The 26,460-nt window shown below is 39.0% G+C and overlaps 1 protein-coding gene across 2 annotated transcripts; it reads left to right on the top strand.

The window, feature by feature from the left end:
• Positions 1-993: 993 nt before the first annotated feature.
• Morf4l1 (mortality factor 4 like 1) lies at positions 994-25,311 on the top strand. 2 transcript variants are annotated; one of them, XM_087905469.1, is made up of 13 exons: positions 994-1,144; positions 5,772-5,818; positions 8,825-8,892; positions 12,250-12,366; positions 13,423-13,509; positions 15,463-15,543; positions 18,583-18,608; positions 19,042-19,130; positions 19,860-19,961; positions 21,869-21,957; positions 22,599-22,771; positions 23,331-23,415; positions 24,576-25,311. In XM_087905469.1, the coding sequence occupies exons 1-13, from the start codon at positions 1,105-1,107 to the stop codon at positions 24,658-24,660; spliced, it is 1,089 nt and encodes a 362-aa protein (XP_087761595.1). In that variant the 5' UTR covers positions 994-1,104; the 3' UTR covers positions 24,661-25,311. The 2 variants fall into 2 exon arrangements, with proteins under 2 accessions (XP_087761595.1, XP_087761596.1); XM_087905470.1 differs by lacking the exon at positions 12,250-12,366 and having other exon boundaries at positions 997-1,144.
• The last annotated feature ends 1,149 nt before the right edge of the window (positions 25,312-26,460 follow it).

The following is a 26,460-nucleotide window of genomic DNA, read 5'->3' as shown; positions in this document are numbered from 1 at the left end:
CAGTCCGCGCAGTCTACGCGTCCAGTTTCAGGCCAGCCAGGTCCATACAGAGAGACTGTTTTAAAAAGGAAAAGCCTTGGATGCAAAGGCTTTCCCAGGGTAGGTAGGTAGGTGCAGACTGTGGAAGGGCTTCAGATATCAGGATGACAATTTCTGGGCTTATCTCCTAGGTAATAGCTTTAAGTTTTTGTATGTAATTTGTGTAATTCTGTGGGTATAGTGTTACTTCACAGCAGAGTACAGTAAGGAGTTTTTTGAACAGAGGGACAACATGAAAAAAAGGTGGTTTTTTTTTTTTTTCAGATTGTGAATACATTCAAAACTACCTCAAAGAAATAAAATGACAGAAAGGGTACAGAGAGGTCAGGTACGGAACTCTGATTTTAGCATCAATCACAGTTTGCCTCCTTCTTTGGGACTAAGTCAGAAGTCAGAAGCTGGAATCTACAAATGGTCATGGGCACCGACCCAATAAACAGCGCACGGCTTTCTAAACACAGAAGCTTCTGGAGCGGACTCCTTCCTGCTCGCCTCTAGCTTCATCTCTGGCCTCCAAAGCTCCCTTAGGCCGAGTGCTGGTGATGCTGTGGCCACTTCAACACCCTCATCTCCTCATCTTGTGTATAAGCATCCGTCTGTGAGACTTTTCCATCCTTTCATTGCCAGCCAGTGATTTACTTATTTCTTCCTCCTTTTCACCGACAGAAAACCAAATATGGGTTTTAACAATACTCTGGGGGTCACGATTCTCGGGAGACTGGGGCGGGCGGGCGGGGGCGGGATGGGGGGGAGTGGGGGAGGGAAGGGAGACGCCTTCCCTCCCCCACCCGGCTTCGCGTCCGTTGGGCGGCCGAACTACCAATCCCGGCGTGCCTCGGGGGGCGGCACGGGCGCAGGCTTGCGTGCGCGGCGGGCAGCCGTTGGCTGAGGCGGCGGCGGCGAGGGTCGCGGGGCTGTGAGGTCAGGCGGCGCTGGCAAATCGCGCCCAGGATGTAGAGCTGGCTGTTCCCGACGGCGCTCCTGACGCGAAGTTGGGTGGGGTAGAGAGTAGGGGGCGGTAGTCGGGGGTGGTGGGAGAAGGAGGAGGCGGCGAATCACTTATAAATGGCGCCCAAGCAGGACCCGAAGCCCAAATTCCAGGAGGGTGAGTGTGCCTCTTTGGGTCGAGGCAGCTAACGGCGCCGGGGAGGGAGGCTGAGTCGGGGCGGCTGAGGTTTGGGGGGTCGGGGGCGGCGGGGCTCGCGGCCTGGGGCCACTGCGGGCTGTGCTTTGTGAAGGGAAGGCGCACTGCGGAGGGCGGACTCGGCGCGGCGGGCGGCGGCCGGGCTTTGTGGCACAGCCAGGGCCGCGGGAGCCCGGTGCGCGGGGCCAGACCTCGGCTCTTGTTTGTTTGTCTCTGAGCCGGGAAGGCTATTGTGGGGAGGCGGCCGGCGGGCGAGCCATGGCGACGGTTAGGAAGTGATGTGGCGTGGGGGAGGGGAGCAGCGGCAGCCCGTGTTGTTGTCGTCGTCTGCCCCCTCCCCCCTTTCCCCGCCCCGGGCTGCCGCGCTGTCCAGCGCCGCTTGCACCACCGTGGGCTGGAGGGGCGAGGCTGCTTGACTCCCCCATCCCGGGGCTATCTCGGCTATTTCGGGGAGCCCTGCCGCTCGAGGACGGGGAGTGGACTGCGCGCCCCGCGGCGGGAGAAGTGCGTTTGTAAAATGGCCGCGCCAAGATGGCCGCGCCATCATGGCTGCCGGCGTCTCGGTGCGGCTTCTGGCAGATGCAGCGCCCCCTGGCACCGAGACCTCGCGCCGACGGAGGCCTGCGTTTGCCTCCAAGTGATGGGTGGGGACGGAAAAACCGTGAGCCGCCCGCGCGTGTGGCTAGGCTTGCTGTGCCCTGAAGGCATCGTTTTGCTGTGTCTGGAGCGGAGCGCCGGAGTCTTGGGTGCTCTCCTGCGCGGTTGCTCGGGAAAACAATTTTCGTTACCTCTCAGGAATGTCCGGTTAGAGGTCCTTCGCCTCGTCGTCGTTTTTAAACCCACAAGTTGCTTGACTGATTGCAGTAGTAGTCTATTAATGGCGATTTGAAAGCTAATGTTTATTAGTTGGCTTTGATCGAGAACAGTGTTGCTGTTAACGGTCCTTTCAGGGGGAAGCTGTTACTCAGTTCTCGTAACTCAATTACCGAGGTGTTTAATAGTGCACTAAAGGAAGTAAAAGTGTCAGCATAAAGAGGAACGTTTTAAACCTTTTATTGCCATGGCCGTTTGGGCTTGTTACGTACATTCCCAGCCCAGACGCCTGCATTACTGTTGTTTTAAGGTTGTTTAACCATTGAGGTGCTAGACATTAAAAAGACAAAACAAAACAACAACTTAACGGTAGGTATTCCAAGGGTTTTTGATGAGGACTCTTAGTACTTTTCTCCCGCTTTGAGAAATTGTGATCCTTCGTTGTTTTGCTAGGTGTTTTCTAGAAAGTTTTTTGTTGTTGTTTTTGAGGCAAGTCTTGGTATGTACCCCTGGCTATTATTTGTTCCTCCTGCTTGTCTTCAGTGTACATCAGCTAAATCTTGTTTACCGTATCTTGTAAGTTCCCTTAATATCTAGAGGGCTGGAGACGTAGCTTTGTCGCTCAGTGCTTCCTGAGGCAAACACGAGGACTTTTTGCATTTTTAAAAGGAACACCGTTAGTCCAAGCACTCTGGAGGCAGAGGCGGTCAGATCTCCGAGTTCGAGGTTTTACTTGTCTACTTAGAGTGTTCCAAGACAGCCAGGGCTAAAGGAGAAGTTGATAAAGTAAGGAGGTGAATAAAAGCAAACCAGAAAGAGGTGTTGGTGTAATTGGAGAAGAGTAGGAACAAAGACTTGGGTTATGAAAGCTTTGTAAATCCCTGCCTTTATCATTACATTTCAGCTGCAGTTTCCAGGTGTAACTGGTTGTGACACACACCTAAAATTCCAACATTATAGAGAGGAGGATGACACTGTCCAGAAAAAAAATACAAGCTAAAATATATAACCATCTTTTTAAAATTATGTATAAAAGACTATATAAGATATTCAGTCCCCACCTTGACTGTTCTATTTTTGGTTTTTTCGAGACGGTTTCTCTGTAGCTTTGGAACTTTCCTTGGAACTCCCTCTGTCTTGAATTCACAGGGATCCGCCTGCCTCTGCCTCATGAGTGCTGGGATTAAAGGGTTGCCTTACCACCTCCCGGCTCCCATCTTGACTGTGATTCCTGGGGCCCACATGATGGAGATAGAGAACTGTCTCCCACAAGTTGTCTTAAGACCTCCACATGTACAGTGTCTTGTGTGCATATAACTACTCCCTGCCCCACGATAAGTAATAAAAATTCAGAGAAGAACATCTGGGAAGGAAAATATTTAGTGTTGATATTATTTTGAAATCTGGATAGAATTGTGATAGTGGAAGGTGATTATCCATTGTGTGTATGTGTGCACACGCGTGCACACACGTGTGCGCTCACTTTGTTTTATGTGTATGAGTGTCTTGCATGCATGTACTATGTATGGGCCTGGTACCCTCAGAAGCCAGAGGCCTTGGATTGTCAGAAACTGGAGTTGTGAACCGCTGTGTGGGGGTGCTGGGAATGGAACTATATCTGTCTCATGGAGGGCCATTTAACAGCAAGCTAGTAAGAAGACAGCCCAGGGCAGGATCATTGTAGCTTGAGACTAGAGTGGATCTAAGGATGGAGAACTGTGCAGTTAGAATTTGTCCGTTATTGAATTTTTCTGTTCACTTGTTAGCCTGATGTACACCACCTAAATGCATTCATTTTTTTGAGTCAAAGAGCCTTACTTTAGTGCAGTTTTTCAGCTATATCTTTACATAAATATATGCATATATTTGGATTCATAGAGCCGTATAGTTTTTAGCTGAAGCAGCCAATTTTTAAAAAGGTTTATTATTTCAGATTCGCTTAAAAGGTACTTGGAGTGAAATTAGTAATCACAGATCTGATTTTACTGCTTCTGTTTAATAGCAGAATGTTTTACCCATTTATTTGGATTTTACCACTGGACAGTCAGGTCAATTTTCCATCTTTATTCAAGGCTGGCATAGGTCTAGTAATGCTTTTAACAGTTGAGTAAAGTAAGAGTTTTTAGGAATACCTTGATGTTAAGGATTGCTGGATCTTACTTTGTAAGTCTAACAATGGAGGTCTCTGTTGAAGTTCAGAAGTAATAATAATTTCAAAAAGCACTCCAGAGATAAGGATGTATGTAGCTCAGTTGGAAAAGTGCTATAGCATGCACAAAGCCTTGGGCTCATTGGAAATGGTAGTAAACCTGAAATCCCAGGAGGTGGACATAGAATCAGCACTGTTTCCCTTCTACTTGTTCATTCCATGGGTATTGAACTGTATATATATTACTACACTTTTGCATGATTGCTTCTGCTGTCTGGATCCTCCTTTCTCTGTGAACCCTCCCAAGTAGCTGGCTCTCTTAGCTGCTTAAGAAAAAAGTACAGTATAAGTACAGAAAAGGATATAAACATTTACTTACCTATGTGTCCCTTATTAGTATGAAATGCTTGGCACACGAGAGAGAAAGGGTCTCACCATATAGCTTTGACTGGCCTCTGTAGATGTATTGGCCTTGAACTCAAGAATACTGGGATTAAAGATGTGTGCCACCATGCCAGGCTTATAATTTATGTATATATACATATATACTATATGTACACATACATATATATTTAAGAAAAGATCTCATTACAGATGTTGTGAGTGACCATGTGATTTCTGGGAATTGAATTCAGGACCTTTGGAAGAGCAGGCAGTGCTCTTAATCTCTGAGCCATCTTTCCAGTCCACATACATACATACATACATACATACATATATTTTAAAAACATTTTTTTCAGCATAGGACTATTAAATACAATTTTATAAACACATAACTGACCCTGTTGAATACGTCAGTCACCTTGGAATGTGTTGAAAGTAAGTGGACTGAAACTAATGTGTGTGATAAACTTTCACTATCATTATGTGAAGTCAAGAGTCCAGAAATCACTGCCCAATTTGTTTGATAAGCACAGATGTCTTCAAGTCTTAACTCTATACCTAGATTTTATTTGGATTTGCAAGTGCCAATGGTAGAGTCAACATTGGGAGTAAATTCCCAGGGCTAGGATTGTTCTGTTTTTTTGTTCATTGAAATAGCCTAGCTTCCAGAATAGTGAGGAATGAGCAAACATAGGTAGGATAACTTAGAAAAAATTCATCTTATGTATTTGATCAGGAGTTTTAATGTGTAGTACTCAGTAAAAGGAAGCAGAAATCAGTCAAGTGACTAAACTTAGAGAAAACATTTGAAAAATTCTATTCCCAGGTAGTGGTGCACACCTTTAATCCCAGCACTTGGAATTTGAGGTAAGCAGATGTCGGTGAGGTTGAGGCCAGCCTGGTCTACAAGAGCTAGTTCCAGGACAGGCTCCAAAGCTACAGAGAAACCCTGTCTCAAAAAACCCAAATAAATAAATGAATAAATAATTCGATTTCCAGATTAGAACTAGCCAAACATTACCCCATAGGTGATTTGATAATTTTAACAGAAATTTAAGTTTGGACTTTGTTGACCCTGTATACTAAAGATATGGTAAAGTTTGTTCTGAAGCATTCATGAATAGTTTTACCTGATTTTGCTGGGACTTTTATAATCAAGTGTAGTGGCTCTTGGAGTCACATCTTTCAGTATGACAAATGACTCAAAATTAACCTGACCCTTTTCCTCTCCCCTTTTTACAGGCGAGCGAGTACTGTGCTTTCATGGGCCCCTTCTCTATGAAGCAAAGGTATGGAACCTGCTTTCTTTTGAGAAGGTAGCCAAAATGTTAGCTAGATTTGACTTTTTAATATCAAATTATATTACTTTATTACTGGATATGTAAAGATTTCATTTTTGCATAGGTTCATAAATCTTTCTCATTTTGAGTTTGTTACTGCTTGCTTGCTGGTGGATGGAGAAAGTTCAGATATTGTTATTCTTCTCCCTTTCTAAACTAACTCAGTAAAGACCTATTGGTTGGAAATAGCATTAAAGTGATAGATGAAGGTTGGTTGGTTGTAACAAATAGCATTTTATGGTTAATACCTCAGTGGAAAACAGCACCAGAGCTACGCGGTGTATACTTGGCAAGCATTTAGGCATGTAGATGTGTAAAACCTCGTGAGCATTGAGATGGACAACCTTGAGTGCCAGTCTCTTCTTGATGTCCCTCAGACACAGTCTCTTCTATCTACCTTCAGATTTCCTGGGATTCTTTTCTTCACCCTCCATCTCATTGTAGGAGCACCAGTATCATATGGATTCTGGGGTCATGAGTTGTCCTGCTTGCATGGCAAGCACTGTTATCCACTGAGACTTTTCCTCAGCTTTAATAGTTGATATTTAACTTCTCTCTCTCTCTCTGTGTATCTTTGTTTCTCTTTGTGGTTTTGAGACTAGAGTTCTTACTAGCTCAGGCTGGCTTTGAACTAACAGTAAGCCTGCCTTACCCTTTTATGCTGAGGTATCACACAGATGTGACCCACCACCATGCTCTGGTTGTCATATACATTTAACTGTTATTAATTTGAATGGTAAAATTTGAACCTTGAGTGAACAAGGCTTTTTTTTCCTTGTTTCATTATGTGCTCCTGTTATATAAAAATTGACTTTAAATTTAGATGCCTGGTGGTGCTACCTTTAATCCTAGCAGTTAGTAGGCATAGGCAGGTGGATCTCTGAGTTTGAGGCCAGCCTGGTCTATAGAGCGAGTTCCAGGACAGCCATGACTATATGCAGAAACTCTGTCACCAAACAACAACAACAACAACAAAAAAAAACCAAAAGGAAGAAAAAAAAACTAGCCAGCAATAACAACAGAATATATTTATTTTAATTAAAAATATTTAATTTTTTAGGATTTAACACAGGGCTTTGCATACAAATGTTTGGAAGAGAGCTACCACTGCAGTTACAACATCCCCATGCCTGGACAGTCTACTTTATAGTCTAAAATTATTTTTATTATTTTATTTCTAATGACTTTTGGCAGAATTGAGTTTGGGGTATCATTCTGGTGCTCAACCCAGGGATTTAAACACTCTAGCTATGTTCCCTATCACTGAGATATATCCAGCTCAGCACAGAAAATTAAAAGTTGCCCCATCCTCTTTGACACTGCTGTGGCTCAAAATGGGGGCCTTTTGTTTGCTAGAGAAGTGCTTTATCAGTAAACTACATCCCTAGCCCTTTACTTTTTGAGACAGGATCTTGCTGTAGAGCTCAGATTGTCCTTAGCTTCAGTCCATAGCTAGTCTAGTCTCCAAATCTTATTCTGACTGCTTGAGGACTGGGAGTATAGACATTTTTTATTTTTGAAAATGTTTATTTTGAGACAGATGCTAGGGTGGTCTTAAACTCACAGAGATGGAATCGACCTCTACTTCCTCAGTGCTAGAACTAAAAAACGTGCCTGGACAGGCATTTAAGAATCGAACACAAAGGCTGCTGGCTAGTTACATGGTAGAATACTTGCCTACCGTAATTAAAGCCGTGAACTCAAATCTCAGTGCTACTCCCACCAAGAAAAAAAGAAACACCGTATATTGGGTGACACAGGCCTATGAACCAGGCAGGCTAGTTGGGAAATTAAGACAGGATTACTTGAGATACAGAGTTCAGGGATGGCCCTAGTGAAACCCTGTCTCACAAAGTGGTAAACAAGGCAGGGGACAAAGCCCAGTGGAAGTACTTTCCATATTTGAGTACTAGTGGTTCAGTACCTATTACAGAAAACCAGCAAAAGAGCAACACACACTCATACACAATATACACATGTATATAAAGCATAATGATTAAAAGTGATTTCTGTGTAAATTTCTATCAGGTTCTGGTGAACAATTTCTTAAATAATGATTAGAGTAAATTATTGTTTGGTTAACCAGTGAAATCAAAAAAGTCAGATCAAAAAGTCTTTTACTTGTCATGGGGACTTTTCTCTAATAATTTTTGTTTGGTTACTTTTTTTAAAAAAATATTTATTTATTTGTTTATTATGTATACAGTATTCTGTCTGCAGGCCAGAAGAGGACACCAGGCTTCATTACAGATGGTTGTGAGCCACCATGTGGTTGCTGGGAATTGAACTCAGGACCTTTGGAAGAGCAGGCAATGCTCTTAACCGATGAGCCATCTCTCCAGCCCCTTGTTTGGTTACTTTTAAGAATGCTTTTTGTTGTTGTTGTTGTTGTTTGTTTTGTTTTTCAAGACAGGTTATCTCTGTAGCTTTGGAGACTGTCCTAGAACTAGCTCTTGTAGACCAGGCTGGCCTCAAACTCAGAGATCAGCCTGCCTCTGCCTCTCTGTGGTGGGATTAAAGGTGTGTGCCACCATCGCCCAGCTAAGAATACTCTTAAACCTAATAAAAAAAAATCAGCATGCTGTCTTTTTTTCATAGACCAATGAGATTGTATTTTTGAAATAAATGTAGTTCTTACCTGGAGTTTAAAAAACTCTAAGAATAGCTTTCATTTCTTGACCTTGGGTAGCAGACCTAGATTGTTGATTTATAGTGACCTCTTTTCAATGCTATTTGTCAGCTTTGTGTTTATTTTTAAATTGCAGTTTTGTAACTATATTGAAAAGGATTCTCAGCACTAGAGTTATAGAATCAAACTGACCAACAACTCTCAGTCCTTGAAAGTTTTCTAATTAAAGTTTTATAGTAATAAATAATTAAAAAGCACATCTGTCTTTAAAATGCAAATTTGATAAGATTGTGTGTATACCAAAGACTTTGTCTTTTTTATTTCAGTGTGTAAAGGTTGCCATAAAGGACAAACAAGTGAAATACTTTATCCATTACAGTGGTTGGAACAAAAAGTGAGTATTAGATCTTTAAAAGCATTTTGTCTACTGTTATAACGTATATATTGAAGCAAGAGTGAGTCATCTTCAGTGTGATGAAGCTATACTAGGGAGAACTCGACCAGATTATATGTACTTGGGATTATATGTTTGAGAATTTTTCTTAAGTTATTTTGTAGTGTCCAGTGGTTACATTTGACCAACTATTCTAGTTGAATTATGAGTGGTTGGTCAGTATACTTTTTTATGGCATGTTTTAGGATGGCCTGAATATTTTTGGCCTGAGCACAGACCAAATGACTTAATAGTTCTTATTCAAGCAGTTAAACTCAAAACTAGTTATAGAACAGGAGAAAGGAAGAAAATATGTTTTACAAATGACAGTTTATAAATCCATTTTGTGAAATTCTGAAACATGTTAACTAAGTAGTTTCATGTGGCTTAGCATAGAAAATTCTAGAATTTAATTTTCTAGTGGTCATTGGAGCTTTCTCAGTAGTGTTTTCTTTGAGACCCAAACATAACAGCACCAATAAATTATTTAAGCCTTTTTGTTGTCTGTTATTGCATTGTTTATTATTTTTAATAGGGGAATTTGTTTTGTTTTTTCGAGACAGGGTTTCTCTGTGTAGCCTTGCCTTGACTGTTTAGTAGACTGGACTGGCCTCAAACTCAAAGAGATCCACCTGCCTCTGCCTTCCAAGTGCGGGGATTAAAGGCCTGTGCCATCATACCCGGCTTACCAGGAGAAGTTTTTAATCATTTTTATTATTGATCTTTTATACTTCAGGAATGTCGTTGCAAAGGGTTAGCCATTTAGGAATTACTTTTTGATCCCTTTTAATGCTTAATACTTTGTTTCACTTGACCCAGAGTCCGGTACTTTAAAGAAGTACCAGACTGTGATATGGGTACTCTTGATGTAGAGGGAGGGTTTTCTTTTTCTTTAAAGAAGTACCAGACTGTGATATGGGTACTCTTGATGTAGAGGGAGGGTTTTCTTTTTCTTCTGTTAAGTTTGCTAACCCCATAATTTTGTTCTAACTTTATATTATATAATTCTTCGAAATATCCAAAAGACTAGCCAGTTAATTCAGTTTGTTACAAACAGAAACAAATTTAGGTGAAAAATACCAAACTTGTAACTATTCCTTTAGTATAATTGTAGAAAGTCCACAGTTCAATACATGAAAGCATATTCTGATAACTGAATAAAGTATTTTTAATAATGATCAGTAGGTGCTGTCAATATTTGGGAATTAACCCAGTCTTGTATTAAGAAATTGGAAGCTAGTTGTGCTGGCGCATATCTTTAATTTCAACACTCGGGCAGAGTCAGACTGGTCACTACCAGGCCAGCCAGAACTACGTAGTGATGAGAACTTGTCTCAAAAAAAGAGTAAGAAGTAATAAATTTTGATTCTAAGTTGGTTGTAGGATCTAGAAAGCAGACTTTTATGCTATGGTTTCTACAGTATCTATGTTTAAAAAAAAGAACTGAAAACTGGATTTCATCTTTAATTTATGAGGTTTATATTTTACATGTTGATATTTTGCTAATGTCCAGATAAAATGTTTCAGAGACACTTTCCTACAGGAAGCAGTATGTCTTCTTTATACATATTGGGGGTGGGAAAGTTAAAAGTCCATATAGACTATGAAAGGAACACACAACATTCATGGAGTAACCTACTCCCCCTTCCCTAGCACACTTTAACTTAGGATTTACTTCAATAGCTGTGCGTACGGCTTTTATGCTTCGGTCTTCTTGTGTATTAGATATTTTGTGTAAAATATGGATCTGTATAGGTCAATATTTGTATGTTAGGTTTCTATTTTTGTAGATTGCCATAAATTATGAAAATCAAACCCTCAGGTTTTCTGGTTTTACTTTTTCAAAAAGTAGTTTTTCCTTTGTTGGATTGTACTTAATGACAGAAACAAGTGGTATAGTTTTATTTAAATCTTGTTTTCTTGGGAAAATAGGGGAGTGGTGATAGTAGTAGACATTACAGGTTTTATTTTGTTTATTTATTTTGAGGTAGGGTTTTTCGTAGCTTTGTGGTCTATCCTGGAATTAGCTCTTGTAGACCAGGCTAGCCTCCAACTCAGAGATCCGCCTGCCTCTGCTTCTCAAGTGCTGGGATTAAAGGCTTGTGCCACCACCGCCCAGTGACATTGTAGGTTTTTATAAGGAAAATTAAGATATCATAGGTGTCTTATAGAGTTGACTTGCTAAACATGCCCATGTTAGCCTTTAGGAAGTATTTAGAAATGAGTTTTCATTTTCCTTTCCTGAAACTGGGTCTTGTTTTGTAGTTTTGCCTATCCTGGAAGTTGCAGTAATCTTTTGACCTCCTAAATGCTGAGATTACAGGCTTGTGCCACCACGTCTAGCTGTAGAGAAACCTAAAACCATTTGAGAGGGGTGTTTTTAAAATGCCTGTCAAGTATATTATGTGTGTTCTATTTTGCCTGTGAATTTGACTTTGGGGATTAGTCACAACTACTTTGAAAAATGCTGAAAGTTACACGCTTGATGTATACTTAAAAATTCTAGCAGTTCTCAGTTATTAGTTTACTAGTAGAGAAATTCCTCAGAGCAAAGATGGTTGTCCATTTTGTTTTTCTCAGTTTCAGCAAGGATTTTTCAGCTCTTTGCTAATAAACTGTTGGAGTCATTTGGTAATTGGTTATTGTTCGGTGTGCTGATTTGGATGTGGTTTGTATCTGAAGGGGAGGGAATTTCTGAGGGTTTAAAGCAGTTAAAGGCACCTTTTGATTTTAGAAGTATAGGGATATGGATTTTTTTTTATTTTTTTAATTTTTTAATTTTTTTTTTAAGGAGCTTCATGGATAGGGATGTAGTTTCGATGGTAGAGCTCTCTTGCCCAGCATGTATGGAGCCCTCTCTTGGTCTCCAGTACTCCCCATTCCTCCCGACACACCCCAAAAGAAAAGGCAATCTGTAGGATACTTATTTAGAGACAATGTTTTTCTTCCTATGTATCCCTGGCTGGTCTGGAGCTTGGTATGTAGACCATGCAGGCCTGGAACTCAGATCTACGTGCTTCTACCTTTAGAGTGCTGGGATTAAAGGTGTGCACCACTGTGCTCTACTGTAGGACACTTTCTAAATACACCGGTACAACAAAATTCCAATTTCAAACTGGATTTCTCTTTAGACATTTGTTTAAATACACTTTCAAAAATCACAGTAGATACTAAGATATTTTTAAATTTCAAAAATCTTACTGGAATTTGTTGACACAGACATTAGACTATTCCATTTGTAAATGAATCTTGATAAAGCTTAAGCTAAATTCTGCACATAGTTACTGAGATTACTTTGTACTATGCTGTCTGTATCAGAAGTGCTGTGAGGCCCAGGCGCTCTGAAAAATCTTTGAAGACACGTGAGGATATTGTAGCCCTTTTTCCTGTTCCTGAAGGAGCTCCCTCAGTACACCACCCCCTCCTGACCTCTAGGTAAATGCATGTTTTAAAGTTTTCTTTAGGAAATCATGTTGAGGAATGTTTTATTTATTAATTTTTCTTTTGGCTATACTCTATAAGAGGTCAGAGGTGGGAAATCATTAAGTAAAAGATTGCCTCAAGAATACACCCAATTGTGTCACTAATGGAGCTCCATCAGCAGGAGAAAAGACTTAATTTTATTCAAAAGTTAGTTTGCTCAAAAAGCTCAACATTCCACAAGAAAGTTTTGTTTTCCCATATACATCATCAATAAAAAGCTTGTTTTGTGAGAAACCATATACCTGAGATTTTAGACAGCCTTTAATTACCTAGGAAATTGGAATGCTTACCTTTAGTAGATAAATGTGAACAATGAGTTATCTGAAAAAAAAAAACATTGTAAGCCTTTAATGTACAAACTTAGTCTAGTCACCTAGGTGGTAAGTATTGGTAGACTGTCGTGTGCTCCTGGTGCACTTTTAGCATTTATGAGCTATGGAACTTAGTGACTTATTTTTAGACCATTAACAAATGATTTGAATAATCCATATACATAGTTTATATTCGGAATGCTGCTTCTTACTAGAACACACTGTGCTTAGATTTTTCTTTTAGTTGGGAATAGATTTGCATTGCCAGCTTATCAGATTATTTCAGAAAAATAAAAAAAGTTCGTGCATGCCTGTGGTTACAGAATTTGGGATACTGAGGCCAACTTGAAATTCATTTTTTAAAAAGTTAAAAGCAAAACAAAACCCTAGGGTTGACAAGGTGGTTCAGTGGGTAAAGAGTACTTGCCTCCAAGGGTGAAACATCAAGTTGTAGTTCTAAGACCTATACAGTGAAAGAACTGAATCCCAAAAGTTGTTTTCTGACAACCTCACACGCATTCTATAACATACACTTGTACACATACATATACAAATAGACGTTAAAAAAACAAAATTAAAACACGTTATTTCAAGAGAATTCCAAAGTTTTGCTGTTTAGATCTTTAAAAGTTAATGGAAGAGAGCCTAAACTATATTTAAAATGTATTTCAGTGTTGTTTTAACTTGTCTTTTTCAGTTGGGATGAATGGGTTCCAGAAAGCAGAGTGCTCAAATATGTGGACACCAATTTGCAAAAACAGCGAGAGCTTCAAAAGGCCAATCAGTAAGTTTGTTTTGAGAAATAAATTTTGACATTTTTAGACATGGAATGAGCAGAATTAGATCATGTTTGTTGGCACCTCCCTCTACTTTTAGTAAAATGATTCTTGATACTTGTTAGTTCCTGTGTTAAAGCTTGATTTCAAATAACTACATATTTTCTGGGTAAAAGTAATATCCTGTTATTTCTGAGTCTGTCTTTAGAACTTAGTAGAAAAACAAAGTTTTACGCCTTTAATCCCAGCTCTTGGGAGGCAGAAGCAGGCAGGTCTCTGTGAGTTCGAGACCAACCTGGTCTACAGAGCGAATTCCAGGACAGACTCCAAAGCTACAGAAAAACCCTGTCTTGAAAAACCAAACCAAAACAAACAAAAAAAATTAATTCTGAAAAACAAAGTTTTGAAATTGTAGGGGCAAACTCATTAATACCTTGTTTAACATCTTCTTGGAGGCTATGGGAGGCATAGTTAACTGATGGGGAATCGAAAAGGAAGAGGCATTCCCACTATATTCATTCTGAAAATAGATTGTGGGAAAAGGACCCAGAAAAATTATTTATAAGGTAGTTATTACATTTGAATTTTACAACTAAAATATTTTAAAAATTAAAACTAATTACATGGAGTCAAATTTAAAGAAAACTTTGGGACTGTTAGTGAATTCCCAAACCAGGCATAACACTGGAATTTTCAATTTCTGAGACTATATGCTAATTTGCCTCTGTTATTTACGTGGGCATGGGTATGCCATGACGAGATTGTGGAGGTTGGGGTCAGTTCTATCATGTGGGGTCCAGATGGGCTTGGTAACACCTACCTTTTACCTCCTGGGCTAGCATTCTGGCTCTGTTTAGTTTCTTCAATCTTTTGATTTCTGTAGACTTTTAAGTATTATTTTTGGTTTTATTTTTTATGTATGAGTGTTTTGCCTTTTATGTGTGTGTATTTTATGTGTGTAATATATTACATATACATGTATCACATGTGTACTTGATTTGTGAGGAGCCCTGAAGAGGGAGTAAGTTATCCTGGAGTTAACGGATGGTTGTGGGCCATTGTGCGGCTGCTGGGAATCAAACCCAGGTCTTCTGCAAGAGCAAGAAGTACACCCCCTAAGCCATCTTTCCCAGACCTGATTTATGGTTGTGAGCAGCCATGTGGGTGCCGAGAATTGGACCCAGTACTCTTTAAGAGCAGTCAGTGCTCTTTAATCTCTCCAGCCCCAATTTCAGGCTTTCTGTGTGTCTTACTCATTTTAAGCTCTTAGTTTATAATAGAATGAATATGTACAACATGGATATTTTGGAACACTCTGGAGGCCCACTTACACTAACAGATAATTTGTGTGTGTGTGTTTTTTTTTAAAGATTTATTTCTTCTTTTTTTTAAATATTTATTTATTTATCATGTGTACAATATTCTGTCTGTGTATATGTCTTCAGGCCAGAAGAGGGCACCAGACCTCATTACAGATGGTTGTGAGCCACCGTGTGGATGCTGGGAATTGAACTCAGGACCTTTGGAAGAGCAGGCAATGCTCTTAAACCACTGAGCCATCTCTCCAGCCCCAAAGATTTATTTCTTATATATATACAGTTTTCTGCCTGCATGTAAAGAGGGCACCAGCTCTCATTACAGATGGTTGTGATCCACCATATAATTGCTGGGAATTGAACTCAGAACCTCTGGAAGAACAGCCAGTTCTCTTAACAGCTGAGCTATCTTTCTATCCCTCAGATAAGCTTTTTAAATTTTTCTGAGTCAGGGTCTCAGTGTATAAGCCCTTGCTGGCTCCTAACTCACAGGGATCCACCTGCTTCTGTCTCCAAAGTGCTGGAATTAAAGATGTGTGCCATTATTATGCCTGACTGGAAAATTCAGTTTAAATACAGATTATAAATGGAATCAAGCAGGCACAGTTTGCTGTTTCTCATTACTTTCTGACATTGTTTTTGAAGGGAACAGTATGCCGAGGGCAAGATGAGAGGGGCTGCTCCAGGAAAGAAGACATCTGGTCTGCAGCAGAAAAATGTTGAAGTGTAAGATGTTCTTTGTTTAAATATTACATACTGCCTTATAAATGTAATTCAAATTTACAATTGATCATGATACATACTTTGTTTCTAATGGGTATCAGGTTGTAAAAGTAATTTAAAATGCACATTAGTTACTTGATTTTCCTTAGCCTCCTCCCTTGCACTAAAATATGTGAAACGTTAAAATAGATTTAGTGTGCACTTCAGCAACAATAATTGCTTTTTCAGTCCTCGTGTTTGAAGTTACACGTGTGTACAGATACGGGTTAGAAAAGTAGTTTTGAATTGTCAGGGAGTCACATTTTGAGATAATTATTTTGGCAAAGGTTACTTTCAGTAGTGCTAAATATAAAATGAGAATAAAGGGGGAAAAGTATAGTTTGTAAACTCTGGGTTGTAAGGCTTCTTGGCAGCTAGCCCATAGTTTTAAAGTCATTTACTCAGATTGTATCTCTAAAAGGTTATGTACCTGAAAGTGGCTGTAGAAATAATGACCTTATACATGGTCTTAAAGATTAATAATATAAAAATATAGGTTATAACTTTTATTTGAAGGGTAAGTAACCAAGGCCTTTGTTTATTTGTTGTTCTGTTTTTGTTTTTTTGAGATAGAGTTTCTCTGTGTATCAGACCTGACTGTCTTAGAAGGTGCTTTGAGGACCAGACTGGTCTCAAACTCACTGAGATCCACTTATCTCTGCTTCCCAAGTGCTGGGATTAAAAGTGTGTGTCACCACCGCTGCCTCATAACCAAGGCTTTTTTAAGAAGTAGGAAAAACATTTCCTTATATCAGGAAGGAGACTTCTGAAAGGAGTTGCTATTATAGTGCTCTGGACTAGAGATTTCATACATGTGTATAATGTATTTGATCTATCCACCCCCCTTTCCAAGAGGGCTCTTGTCATGTACATGTCCCTTTTAAAACTAATGAGTGTAGTTACTGCTAGTTTTATGTTCATAGGTGTAGGTAGGGCCGTTCACTGGCGCATCAGCCGTAGGTAGCATATATACCATTAAAGAAAAATGACTTGCTTTTCCCCAGCACCCATAAATTACCAATAATAGCTCCTCATGAGTTCTACTTCTGTCCATGGTAGAATGTTGACTTGTGCAAGTAACTCCAGCTAATGTGAGTTTGAGTGCAACAGTTATGTTATGTCCAGAAGACAGCATGTCACAGAAGAAATCACTCTTTCCCTGTCCTCCTGCTTTATACTTATTCTTATACCCTCTTATGCTCTGTTCCCTGAAATTGAGTGGTGGAGGAAGGTGGAACGATACAGATATCCCAGTTACGGATGAGCATTCATAGTCAAGTGTTCTGAGCACTTTGCTAAGTTATAAGTCTGCAGAAGGAGCTTCTCTGGCCAAGGTTGAGAGCAGCACTAATCTTTGAGTAGAAATATCTACAAGGTAGTTTGGTAACAGCCATTTAGCAAAAAAAAAATAATAGACTTCTTTATAGAATCTCTGACTCCCTTAGACTCGCTTGCATGGGCTTTTGACCAGGTTTACAATGACCAGGCATGAATTTTCTCCTATTGAACAGTCTTCAAATCCAATCAGAAAATAACTATTACTCTAACAGTCATCACTGTTGTACTCCAGCACATATTTGGAAACAGTAGTGTTCATCCATGCAGGGTAGAACACTCTCTTTCAAATACATTTTGGTTTGGTTTTTTTGAGGCAGAGTCTTACTATATAAATCTGGTTGTACTGAAATTCAATATGTAGATTAGGCTGGCCTCAAATTCACAGAGATCTGCCTGCATTTGCTTCCTGAGTGCTGGGATTGAAGGGGGTACACCAGCATGCCTAGCCTTTTTTTAAGCTTATATTTTAACTCTATTAAAATGTAGTGGGTTTCCATTAAATTTTGAGTTCTCCTATCCTCCTACTTACTTCCCTCCTAGGTTCTTTTTTTTTTAAACCTTTTTTTATTGTTTTAAAGGATTCATTTTTTTATGCGTGTGTTTGAGTGTTTTGCCTGCATTTATGTCTGTGTATCACATGGTTGGATGCCTGGCACCCATAAAGGTCAGAAGGGATTTCCTAGAGTTGGAATTAACAGATGTTAGCCATCATGTGGGAGCTGACTTTAGAACCCAGATCCTCTGGGAAAAGCAGCTAGTGTTCTTAATAACAGACAACTCTCCAGTCCCCTAAAATAGAATTTTTAGCTGTTGATATTTTGACTATATGTAGTTTTAGAATTAAAATACAGGCAGAACACCAGCAATTTATTTTATGAATCCTACTGTACACTTTGAGGAGCTAACTTGGATGTATAATAGAAGAAGACCGTTCAGGAATCCTTACTAGGAGGAGTCATTGGAAGAATGAGTAGTTTTAAAAGTTTTGATCAATTGTGGCTTTAATTATCATTTTGTGGCACAGATCTTGTGTCTAAAGTATAAGATCGGGTTTCTTTTGGTTCCTGTGAATCATTGACATTCGTGTGCAAGTAAAGTTTTTGATTTAATGGGACTTGGAAATACTATCTCCCAGGTCTTTCCAATTATAAAGCTTCAACCTTTTGAAGTAAAGGAAAACTTAGGTTGGCCAGATATTTTGTTTGTTTTTTAAAGACGAATTTCACACTTATAAGATCTGCCTGCCTCTGCTTCCCCAGTGTTGGGATTAAAGGTATGCACCACCACACCCAGCCTTTTTTGTTGTTAAAGTTTTATAATTTTTAAGCTGATGTGTATGTGTTGGGTGTGTGTTTCAAAGTGCAGGTTCCTACAGAAGCCAGATGGATTTCTGAGTTCGAGGAAAGCTTGTTTTACATAGTGAGTTCCAAGACAGCCAGAACTCCATAATGAGATCTTGTCTCAGTAATAATAATAATAATAATAATAATAATAATAATAATAATAATAATAATAATAATAATAGTAAAATCAAGGTAAATATTTTGGGAAGCAAACATAAAATATAGGCATTGAAGATTTTGGTGGACATTTTCTCTGAATTTATTTACTGTAAGAATGGGAACAGTTTTTCTAGGAATAATTTTTGTTTTCTTCTCTTCATAGGAAAACAAAGAAGAATAAGCAGAAAAGTAAGAGTATAAATTTTAATTGATCTATTCTTATAACAGTGAGCTTGTGAGCTCACTGGTTTAAACTGACATTTAATAAATATGTGGTTTATTGACCTCAAATAACTGTCTGTCAGCAGTGTTGTGTATATAGATAAGGACAGTGATTCTGATCATTCGGCCTCGTCTTAAGATGTTTTTTTCACCCATTTGCTTTAATTTAGACTTAATGATTTTCCTAGTAACATAGCATTTTAAATACATGACATTACTAAATGCTTCTGAAATGATGTGATAAGTTTTTTGGTAGAAACATTCTTTAGCTTGGATTTATGAAACATCTGTAATGGGGAAAGTGAGAACTTAAGATAATCTTTACCAGGAAAAATTTTAGTTAACCAATTTCACCCCTACCTCCCATACACCACCCCTACCTCCCATACACATTTTGTAGCGCCTGGAAATGGAGATGGTGGCAGTACCAGCGAGACACCTCAGCCTCCTAGGAAGAAGAGAGCCCGGGTAGATCCTACAGTTGAAAATGTGAGTTTTCTTTATTTTATTTTTTTTTCTGTCAGCTTGGTCTAAAAACTGATGATCCTTCTCCTTTACTTTCCCTTCCCCTATGTTTGAGACAGGATCTTGCTGTATGGTTTTGGCTAGCTTTGGGACTTCAGAGCCTCATGCCTCAGATTGGAATTGCTGGGGTTACTGAAATATGCTACCAAAGTACATAGGCTGGTCCTGGTCTAGAAGTAACTAAAAAGTGTCTTTAAAGGTATCCATGTTAGTTGTACATGATAGTGCATGCCTTTAATCCCAGCCCTTGGGAGGCAGAGAAAGGCAGATCTTTCTGTTTGAGGTCAACTTGGTCTATGTAGTAAGTTGCAGGACTGCCAGAGCTGCGTTGTAAGACCATGGAAAGGGAGAGAGGGAGGGGAGAGGGAGAGACTGAGATTAGTAAGAAAAGGAAAAAAAAAGCCATGTTTTGCAGTAATCATTTGGTAATCAACAGTAAATGTGAAGATGCTGTAAAGTTGTATGAGTTCAGGATACTTCAGTTTTCATAAGAGGAGAAAATGCAGGCAGGGCCATTATGACTCAATACATTCTATTCTGCTGGCTTTATGATTTCATATATTGGTTTTTTCAGTGACAGTTCCTTCTTTCTGAGTGACTACCTCAAGGAATTGGTGTACACCTGGTGTCTGAAGGTCAACAGAAGTTAATTAAGCAAGGAAAGTTTGTAATACCCTCCTTTTTCTATTTTAGGAAGAAACATTCATGAACAGAGTGGAAGTTAAAGTAAAGATTCCGGAAGAGCTGAAACCATGGCTTGTTGATGACTGGGACTTGATCACCAGACAAAAGCAGGTAACTTGAGAACGACATGAGTTGTAGTTATGTGTATATGGCAAAAAAAACAAAAAACAAAAACTTGAAGGTTTTTTGCTGGGAGGGGTTGTTTTTTGTTTCTTTTTGAGACAGGGTTTCTCTGTTTAACAACCCTGGCTATCTTTGAATTCACTTTGTAGACCAGGTTGGCCTCGACCTCACTGAGATCCACCTGCCTCTTCCACCCACCTGTGGGGTTACAGGTGTGCACCATCCAACAAATACTTGAAGTTTTATGATTGAAATATTTTAATATAATTTTATGAAAAATTTTTTTTTTTTTGCCTCTGTATGTCTGCCTGGTGTGGCCTGTGTGCAGTGCCTGTGGAGGTCAGAAGAGGGCAATGGATCTCCTGGAACTGGAGTTCCTGATGGTTAGACACCATGTAGGGTGCTGGGAATTGAACCTAGGTCCCCTAATGCTCTTAATTGCTGAGCCATCTCCAATTCCTTAAAACTCTATAATAGTTTATGATGATTAAGAAAGTCAGAGGTTGCAGGAGCAGGACTCTTCTAGAAAGCTAATAGGAGAGACATGCATTTTTAATCTTAGTGTTGCTGTTGCTGACAATGGAGCATTTATTTATACATGTTCTGATAATAGAGTATATTAGAAAGTATATAGCTTTACTGGCAATTGATCCTGAATGTAAAATAAGGTTCTAGGTTTAGTTATCCATTTGTAGGGTATTGTATAATTTTCTCCTCAAGGGAATGCACATTGACCATGTTAGATAGAACGGATGCCAGCAGCTGGCCAGCTTGACAAACCAGTGAAGTTTTGGGGTTTATAGAGCATGAATGATGGGTTGTGTACGGTAGTGTTAGCAATTAAAAAGTAGGTATGCCAAGCCCAGTCTTTTTTTCCTTTTTTTACCCCCCTGAGACAGGGTTTCACTGTGGCTTTGGAGCCTGTCCTAGCTCTTGTAGACCAGGCTGGCCTCGAACACACAGAGGCCTGCCTGCCTGCCTCTGCCTCCTCAGTGCTGGGATTAAAGGCATGTGCCACCATTGCCCAGCTTGAAAAGCCCACTTTTAAATGAGCCATTGTAGGTGGGGACTACTTGTTCATTCCTTGCCACCCAGACCCAAAAAAATCACATAGAAACTGTATTAATTACAATACTTCTTGGTCTATTAGCTTAGACTTCTTGTTGACTAATTCTTCATCTTAAATTAATCCATTTTACATTATTTTGTGTTTTACAACTTGGCTTGTGGTTTACCAGTACAGTTCCGAGCATCTTGTCTCCTGTGTCTCTCTAAATCTGCCTTCTTTTTCCCTGCATTCGTTTAGCTTTCCTGCCTAAGTCTATTCTGCCCTGTCAAAGGCCGAGAGTATGTTCTTTATTAATGGCCATAAAACATAGTCACAACATGCAGAGGGGAATTCCGCATCAAACCATGACTCAGAAAAGCTGCATGTAAAAGCTATGTTCCTGAAGCTCCATTTTAACTGCTAGGAAGGACTTGTGGTCAGCTTTCCGAGTCCTGTTTGTTTACTTGCTTAATCTTAAGGAGTCTCTCTCTCCCCTGCTGAAAGTTCAAGAAACTGCTTTCACAACATAGGGAATACAGGAATCTAGAAAGACGTGAATGTTACAAAGAGTTGGGTTACACCTAAATCCAGATTGACAAATGGCAGGTGTAGTAGGAGCGATGGGGATGAGAACAGTAGTGGTTGCTAAAGGTTCAAGAGATTTGGGATTTCATAGACATAATTGGAATTTGAAGTTATTTGGTTGGATTATGCAAGTTTATCTCCCTGCATAGTATTTGTGATCTTAGCACCTAGAAAGGTGCTTCACCTACTTTTCTGCTTCACATTGTGGGAAGGAATGTAATTTTTTTAAATAAACATTGTGTTCACATTTATTTTCTCCTAGCTTTTTTATCTTCCTGCTAAGAAGAATGTGGATTCCATTTTGGAGGATTATGCAAATTATAAGAAATCTCGAGGAAATACAGATAATAAGTAAGAACCCTTTGACTATGCGCAAAGTACTTATGTGCTGTTTAGGTATAATTGAAACTATACTGTAGGTACTTACACAATCATTAAAGTTTTTGCTACTTTGAAAGCATAAATACCTTCTTATTTTGGCAGGACTGTAGTTTTCCAAGTTCTTTTTTACAGAAATTTGAAATTGGTTTTACTAGTTTAAAATGTGTTGCATGAAGTGAGGCCCCTTGTTTGTCCTGGGCGCCTGGCTAGGTTATACCCGAAATAACCACACAGAAACTGTATTAATTTAAACACTGCTTGGCCATTAGCTCTAACTTCTTATTGGCTCTTACATAATAGTCTATCAATCTGTGTATCACCACGAGGTCGTGACCTACCAGAAAAGTTTCAGCACATCTACCTCTGACTGCGGATCCATGTCATATCTGACTCTGCTTTCTTCCTCCCAGAATACAGTTCTGTCTTCTCCACCTACCTAACTTCTGCCCTATTAACTGGCCAAGGCAGTTTCTTTATTCATTAACCAATGAAAGCAACACACAAACAGAAGGAATTCCTACACCAAAAATGTCTTAGCTATAGTTCCTTACTATTTACATCCTCTCCTGAAAGGAAATATTTTGAAAGTAATGCTTTTGTTCTTTTATCAGGGAGTATGCCGTCAATGAGGTTGTAGCAGGGATAAAGGAGTACTTCAATGTAATGCTGGGTACTCAGCTGCTCTACAAATTTGAGAGACCACAGTATGCAGAAATTCTTGCAGATCATCCTGATGCACCCATGTCCCAGGTGTATGGAGCGCCACACTTACTGAGATTATTTGGTAAGAAGACTTTAAGAAACATGGCTTTATTCCCCCCCCTCCTTTTTAGGCCATTAATAATTTGATCTTTTTGATCTTTACTAAATGACTGAGAGGTAACATAATAAAACATAGCTTTCAATTTTAATTTTTCTTTAAAATTTTATTTTAAAAAGTTTAAATAGCAGATTTTTTTTGAAAAAGAATTTTGATAAATTATTAGCAAGATTGGAGCTCAATGCATAAAATCCAAGTGTGAGGGAACCCCGCCACACACACACACATACACACACACACATAAAAAAAGCTGGGTATTGTAGTGTGGACACTTTGGGGAGATAGATGTCTTGGATTCTCACTGACTTCCCTGACTTAATTGGTGAACCCCAGTCCAGTGGGTGGCACTTGAGGAAAGATGTATTTCTTGCTGTCCTTAGCTTATAGGATACACATGGACACGCACACATACACCTATGCTTACACATGAAATCTGTGATAGCTCATTTACTTACATAGTTAACATGTATGGTTACAGTGCTGCCTTTGAATATAATTTTAACTCAATTCTTTTGTTACATAGTGCGAATTGGAGCAATGTTGGCCTATACACCTCTAGATGAGAAAAGCCTTGCTTTATTACTGAACTATCTACATGATTTCCTCAAGTAAGTTTACTTGAAATCATACAGTTGGAATGGTTACTTAAAATTAATGTATGAAAAGAAATATTGGCACGATAGTTACTAAAAATAAGTAGTTTATTTTTACAGATGTCAGTAAGGCACTAGAACAATATAAATAGCTTATATGGGAATTACAGATGATGGAGAGTAGCCATGTAGGTGATGTATGGGAAATGATGGAGTGGTTAAATCTCCAAGCTATTAAGACAGTGAAAACACCGTAGGTTAATTTCGTAGATTTACAGTCACATGTATTAGAGAGTAGAAAGATAAACTGTTAAGGGGATAAATAATGAGAAATAGCAGTAATGTTAATATTGGGCTGATGTTTTAGACCTGTCAAAATTGAGTTTGAAGAATTATTTTTAAAGTTTGAGGCCAGACTGAGCTATATATTGAGACCTGTCTCAAATAATGTCAAATGATATAATACAAATATAAGTTAACAGTAAACATTTTTTGTCACAGTTGAGTTTAAGAGATTGAAGAAATGGGAAGAGGCAGATCTAGCTTATAATGTTGGATGGCATTATAATAGGGAAGAACTTAAAACCTTCAAGCAGCTTTTGAAAATAGTTACTGTTTAACACTGAATTGAAGAAGAAATCAGCTGTAGTGGCAGGTGGTGTTATTTGGAGAACAACATTTTAATTTGAAGAAGACTGGAATTTTCATAATATTGGTTATAGTTATTGTGGATTACTTCTTGGACTTGATATTGGAAAAGGTTAGAGTTTATTATTTATAGCCCTTTTTTTGACAGTGGTAAATATTTTCTCCAGACTCCAATTTCTTTGATAATACAGAAATGCACTCCTATTTCACATCCCTTTATTTCAGGTTTGGGCTTGAAATGTGTTTATAGACTTCCATGTATGGAATTGAACAGTCTTGAAAAAGCTAAAGAAAACAAGTATTATTGTTTTAAGGGTAGTGCTGCTATATAATAGGATAGCTGTTTGCAGATTCCCCTATGTTGTTCCTTGTTTAGAAGAGAGTAACTTGTCACTAATGCATCTTTGTCTGTTATCTAACTGGTTTGAATTGCAGTCATGTGGTCAGTGATCTATGTGTCACTATATAGTTAGTATCAATATAATTTTTTACCATTTTTACAGTGAGTTAACGTTTTCCTTTTCTAGGTATCTGGCGAAGAATTCTGCAACCTTGTTCAGTGCCAGTGATTATGAAGTGGCTCCTCCTGAGTACCATCGGAAAGCTGTGTGAGGGGCGTGCCCTCTCCCACTCGTGCTTGGATCTCTGTAAACAGTTTGGTTCTTAGTCCTTCTCTTGTACAAATGATGTACTTTGAAGACGCGTTAGTGTATAACAGAATTGATGTTTGTTTTCTGTTTGATTTTAAACAGAGAAAATAAAAGGAGGCATTGCCCCTTTTTCCTTTCTTTTTTCATTTCAAAGTTTCTACCAGTGTATTCAGTGATGGACAGCAGAGGGACATGCTGTAGAGTGTTTTATTGCCTAGTTGATAAAGCTGCTTTTGAATGCTGGTGGTTCTGTTCCTTTGACACTACGCACTTTTATATGTGTTAATGCTCTATGACAAAATGCTCTGATTCCTAGTGCCAAAGGTTCACTTCAGTGTATATAACTGAACACTCATCCATCTGTGCTCTCTCTTTTTTTTTAATGGTGCTTAAAGAGCCCATCCTTTGCAAGTCATCCATGTTGTTCCTTAGGCATTTTATCTTTGCTTAATTGTTAAAGAATGGTGGCTTGTTTCATGGTTTTTGTATTTGTGTCTAATGCACGTTTTAACATGATAGACGCAATGCATCGTGTAGCTACAGTTTTATGGAAAAGTCAATCTTGTAGGAGTTGTTTTTCAGATCTTCAATAAATTTTTTCTTTAAATTTCAAGAGATTGCGTGACTGCATTATCAAAACTTGGCACATTGTATATTTGTGATTAGATACTGGTTTCTCAGGAGATCGTTATTCTTTATGGAATGGAAAGCTTACTTGGATGTGGAGTAAATAAACTACTAGTGGTAGAAAATTGTTATCTTGAATCCTATCTAAAAGACTAGATATGGACAACACATGATAGTACCTTCTGTTACTCAGATTCTTGGAAATTTTTGAGCAGTTTGGGGGCATTTTTAGTTGTGTGAAAATTGCTTTCAGTTAGTGATTGTTCATATAAGGAGTTTCTGTGAGAAATGAGCTTAAATCAGCATAAAATGCAGTTCATTGAGATATTGGAAGGTAAAGGGCAACAGTGCCATCTTTAATTGAGATGCCAGAGTGATTTAGACAGAATATTGGGAATTGTTCAGATGGCAAGATCTAGAGGAGTACAGGGAAGAGATTGAGTGAGAGTAGGTGTTGAAGCAGTGTGTATTCATGGTCCCTTGATCTGCATTTGATTAGATGTTTAAAGATTTGCTTGTGGGGTGGGAGATGTTCACTCTTGATTACCTATTGAGGTCTTAGGTTCAATCCATAGCACAAAGTGGGGGAATAAACCTACCTGTTTATTTGCTCCATGCAAGATGATAAGGGTAGTGGGTTTTTGTTTCTGGTTTTCCCTGTATTCCAATGCCTGTAATTGTTTTCAATCGCAGTAGAGTTTTTGTGAGGCAGGGAGAACTTGACACATTGTACATGTGGATGACAGAGGGCAACTTTTTAAGAGCAGTTGCTTCTTGCACCTTGTATATGCGTTCTGGGGATTGAACACAGTTCTTTTCCTGATGATCTCTGGCCCCAGTAGTGTACTGTATTTTTACTCAGTCAGGATGGTTTTCATGAGTCATTTAATTTATGCAACCTTATACCTAAGTTTGACTGAAGTTTTCTATAACAGCAGCTATACTGAAGCCTTTTTGTTTTGACATTTATTTTATTGTCTTAAAAGTATAGCCAGGTGTGATAATAAACACTTAAACTCCAGTGTTTGGAAGTTGAAGGAAGAGCTCAAGTTCTGGCCCATCCCGATCTAACTTCGTACAATAAAGACCTTTTATTTGTTTTTTGAGACATGGTTTCTCTGGGTAGCCCTGGATG

Source organism: Myodes glareolus, chromosome 4 (genome assembly GCF_982192425.1).
Source record: "Myodes glareolus chromosome 4, mMyoGla1.1, whole genome shotgun sequence".
NCBI classification, from domain to species: Eukaryota; Metazoa; Chordata; class Mammalia; order Rodentia; family Cricetidae; genus Myodes; species Myodes glareolus.
The sequence above is the reverse complement of the archived record's forward strand: the minus strand, read 5'-3'. Positions and strand labels throughout refer to the sequence as shown.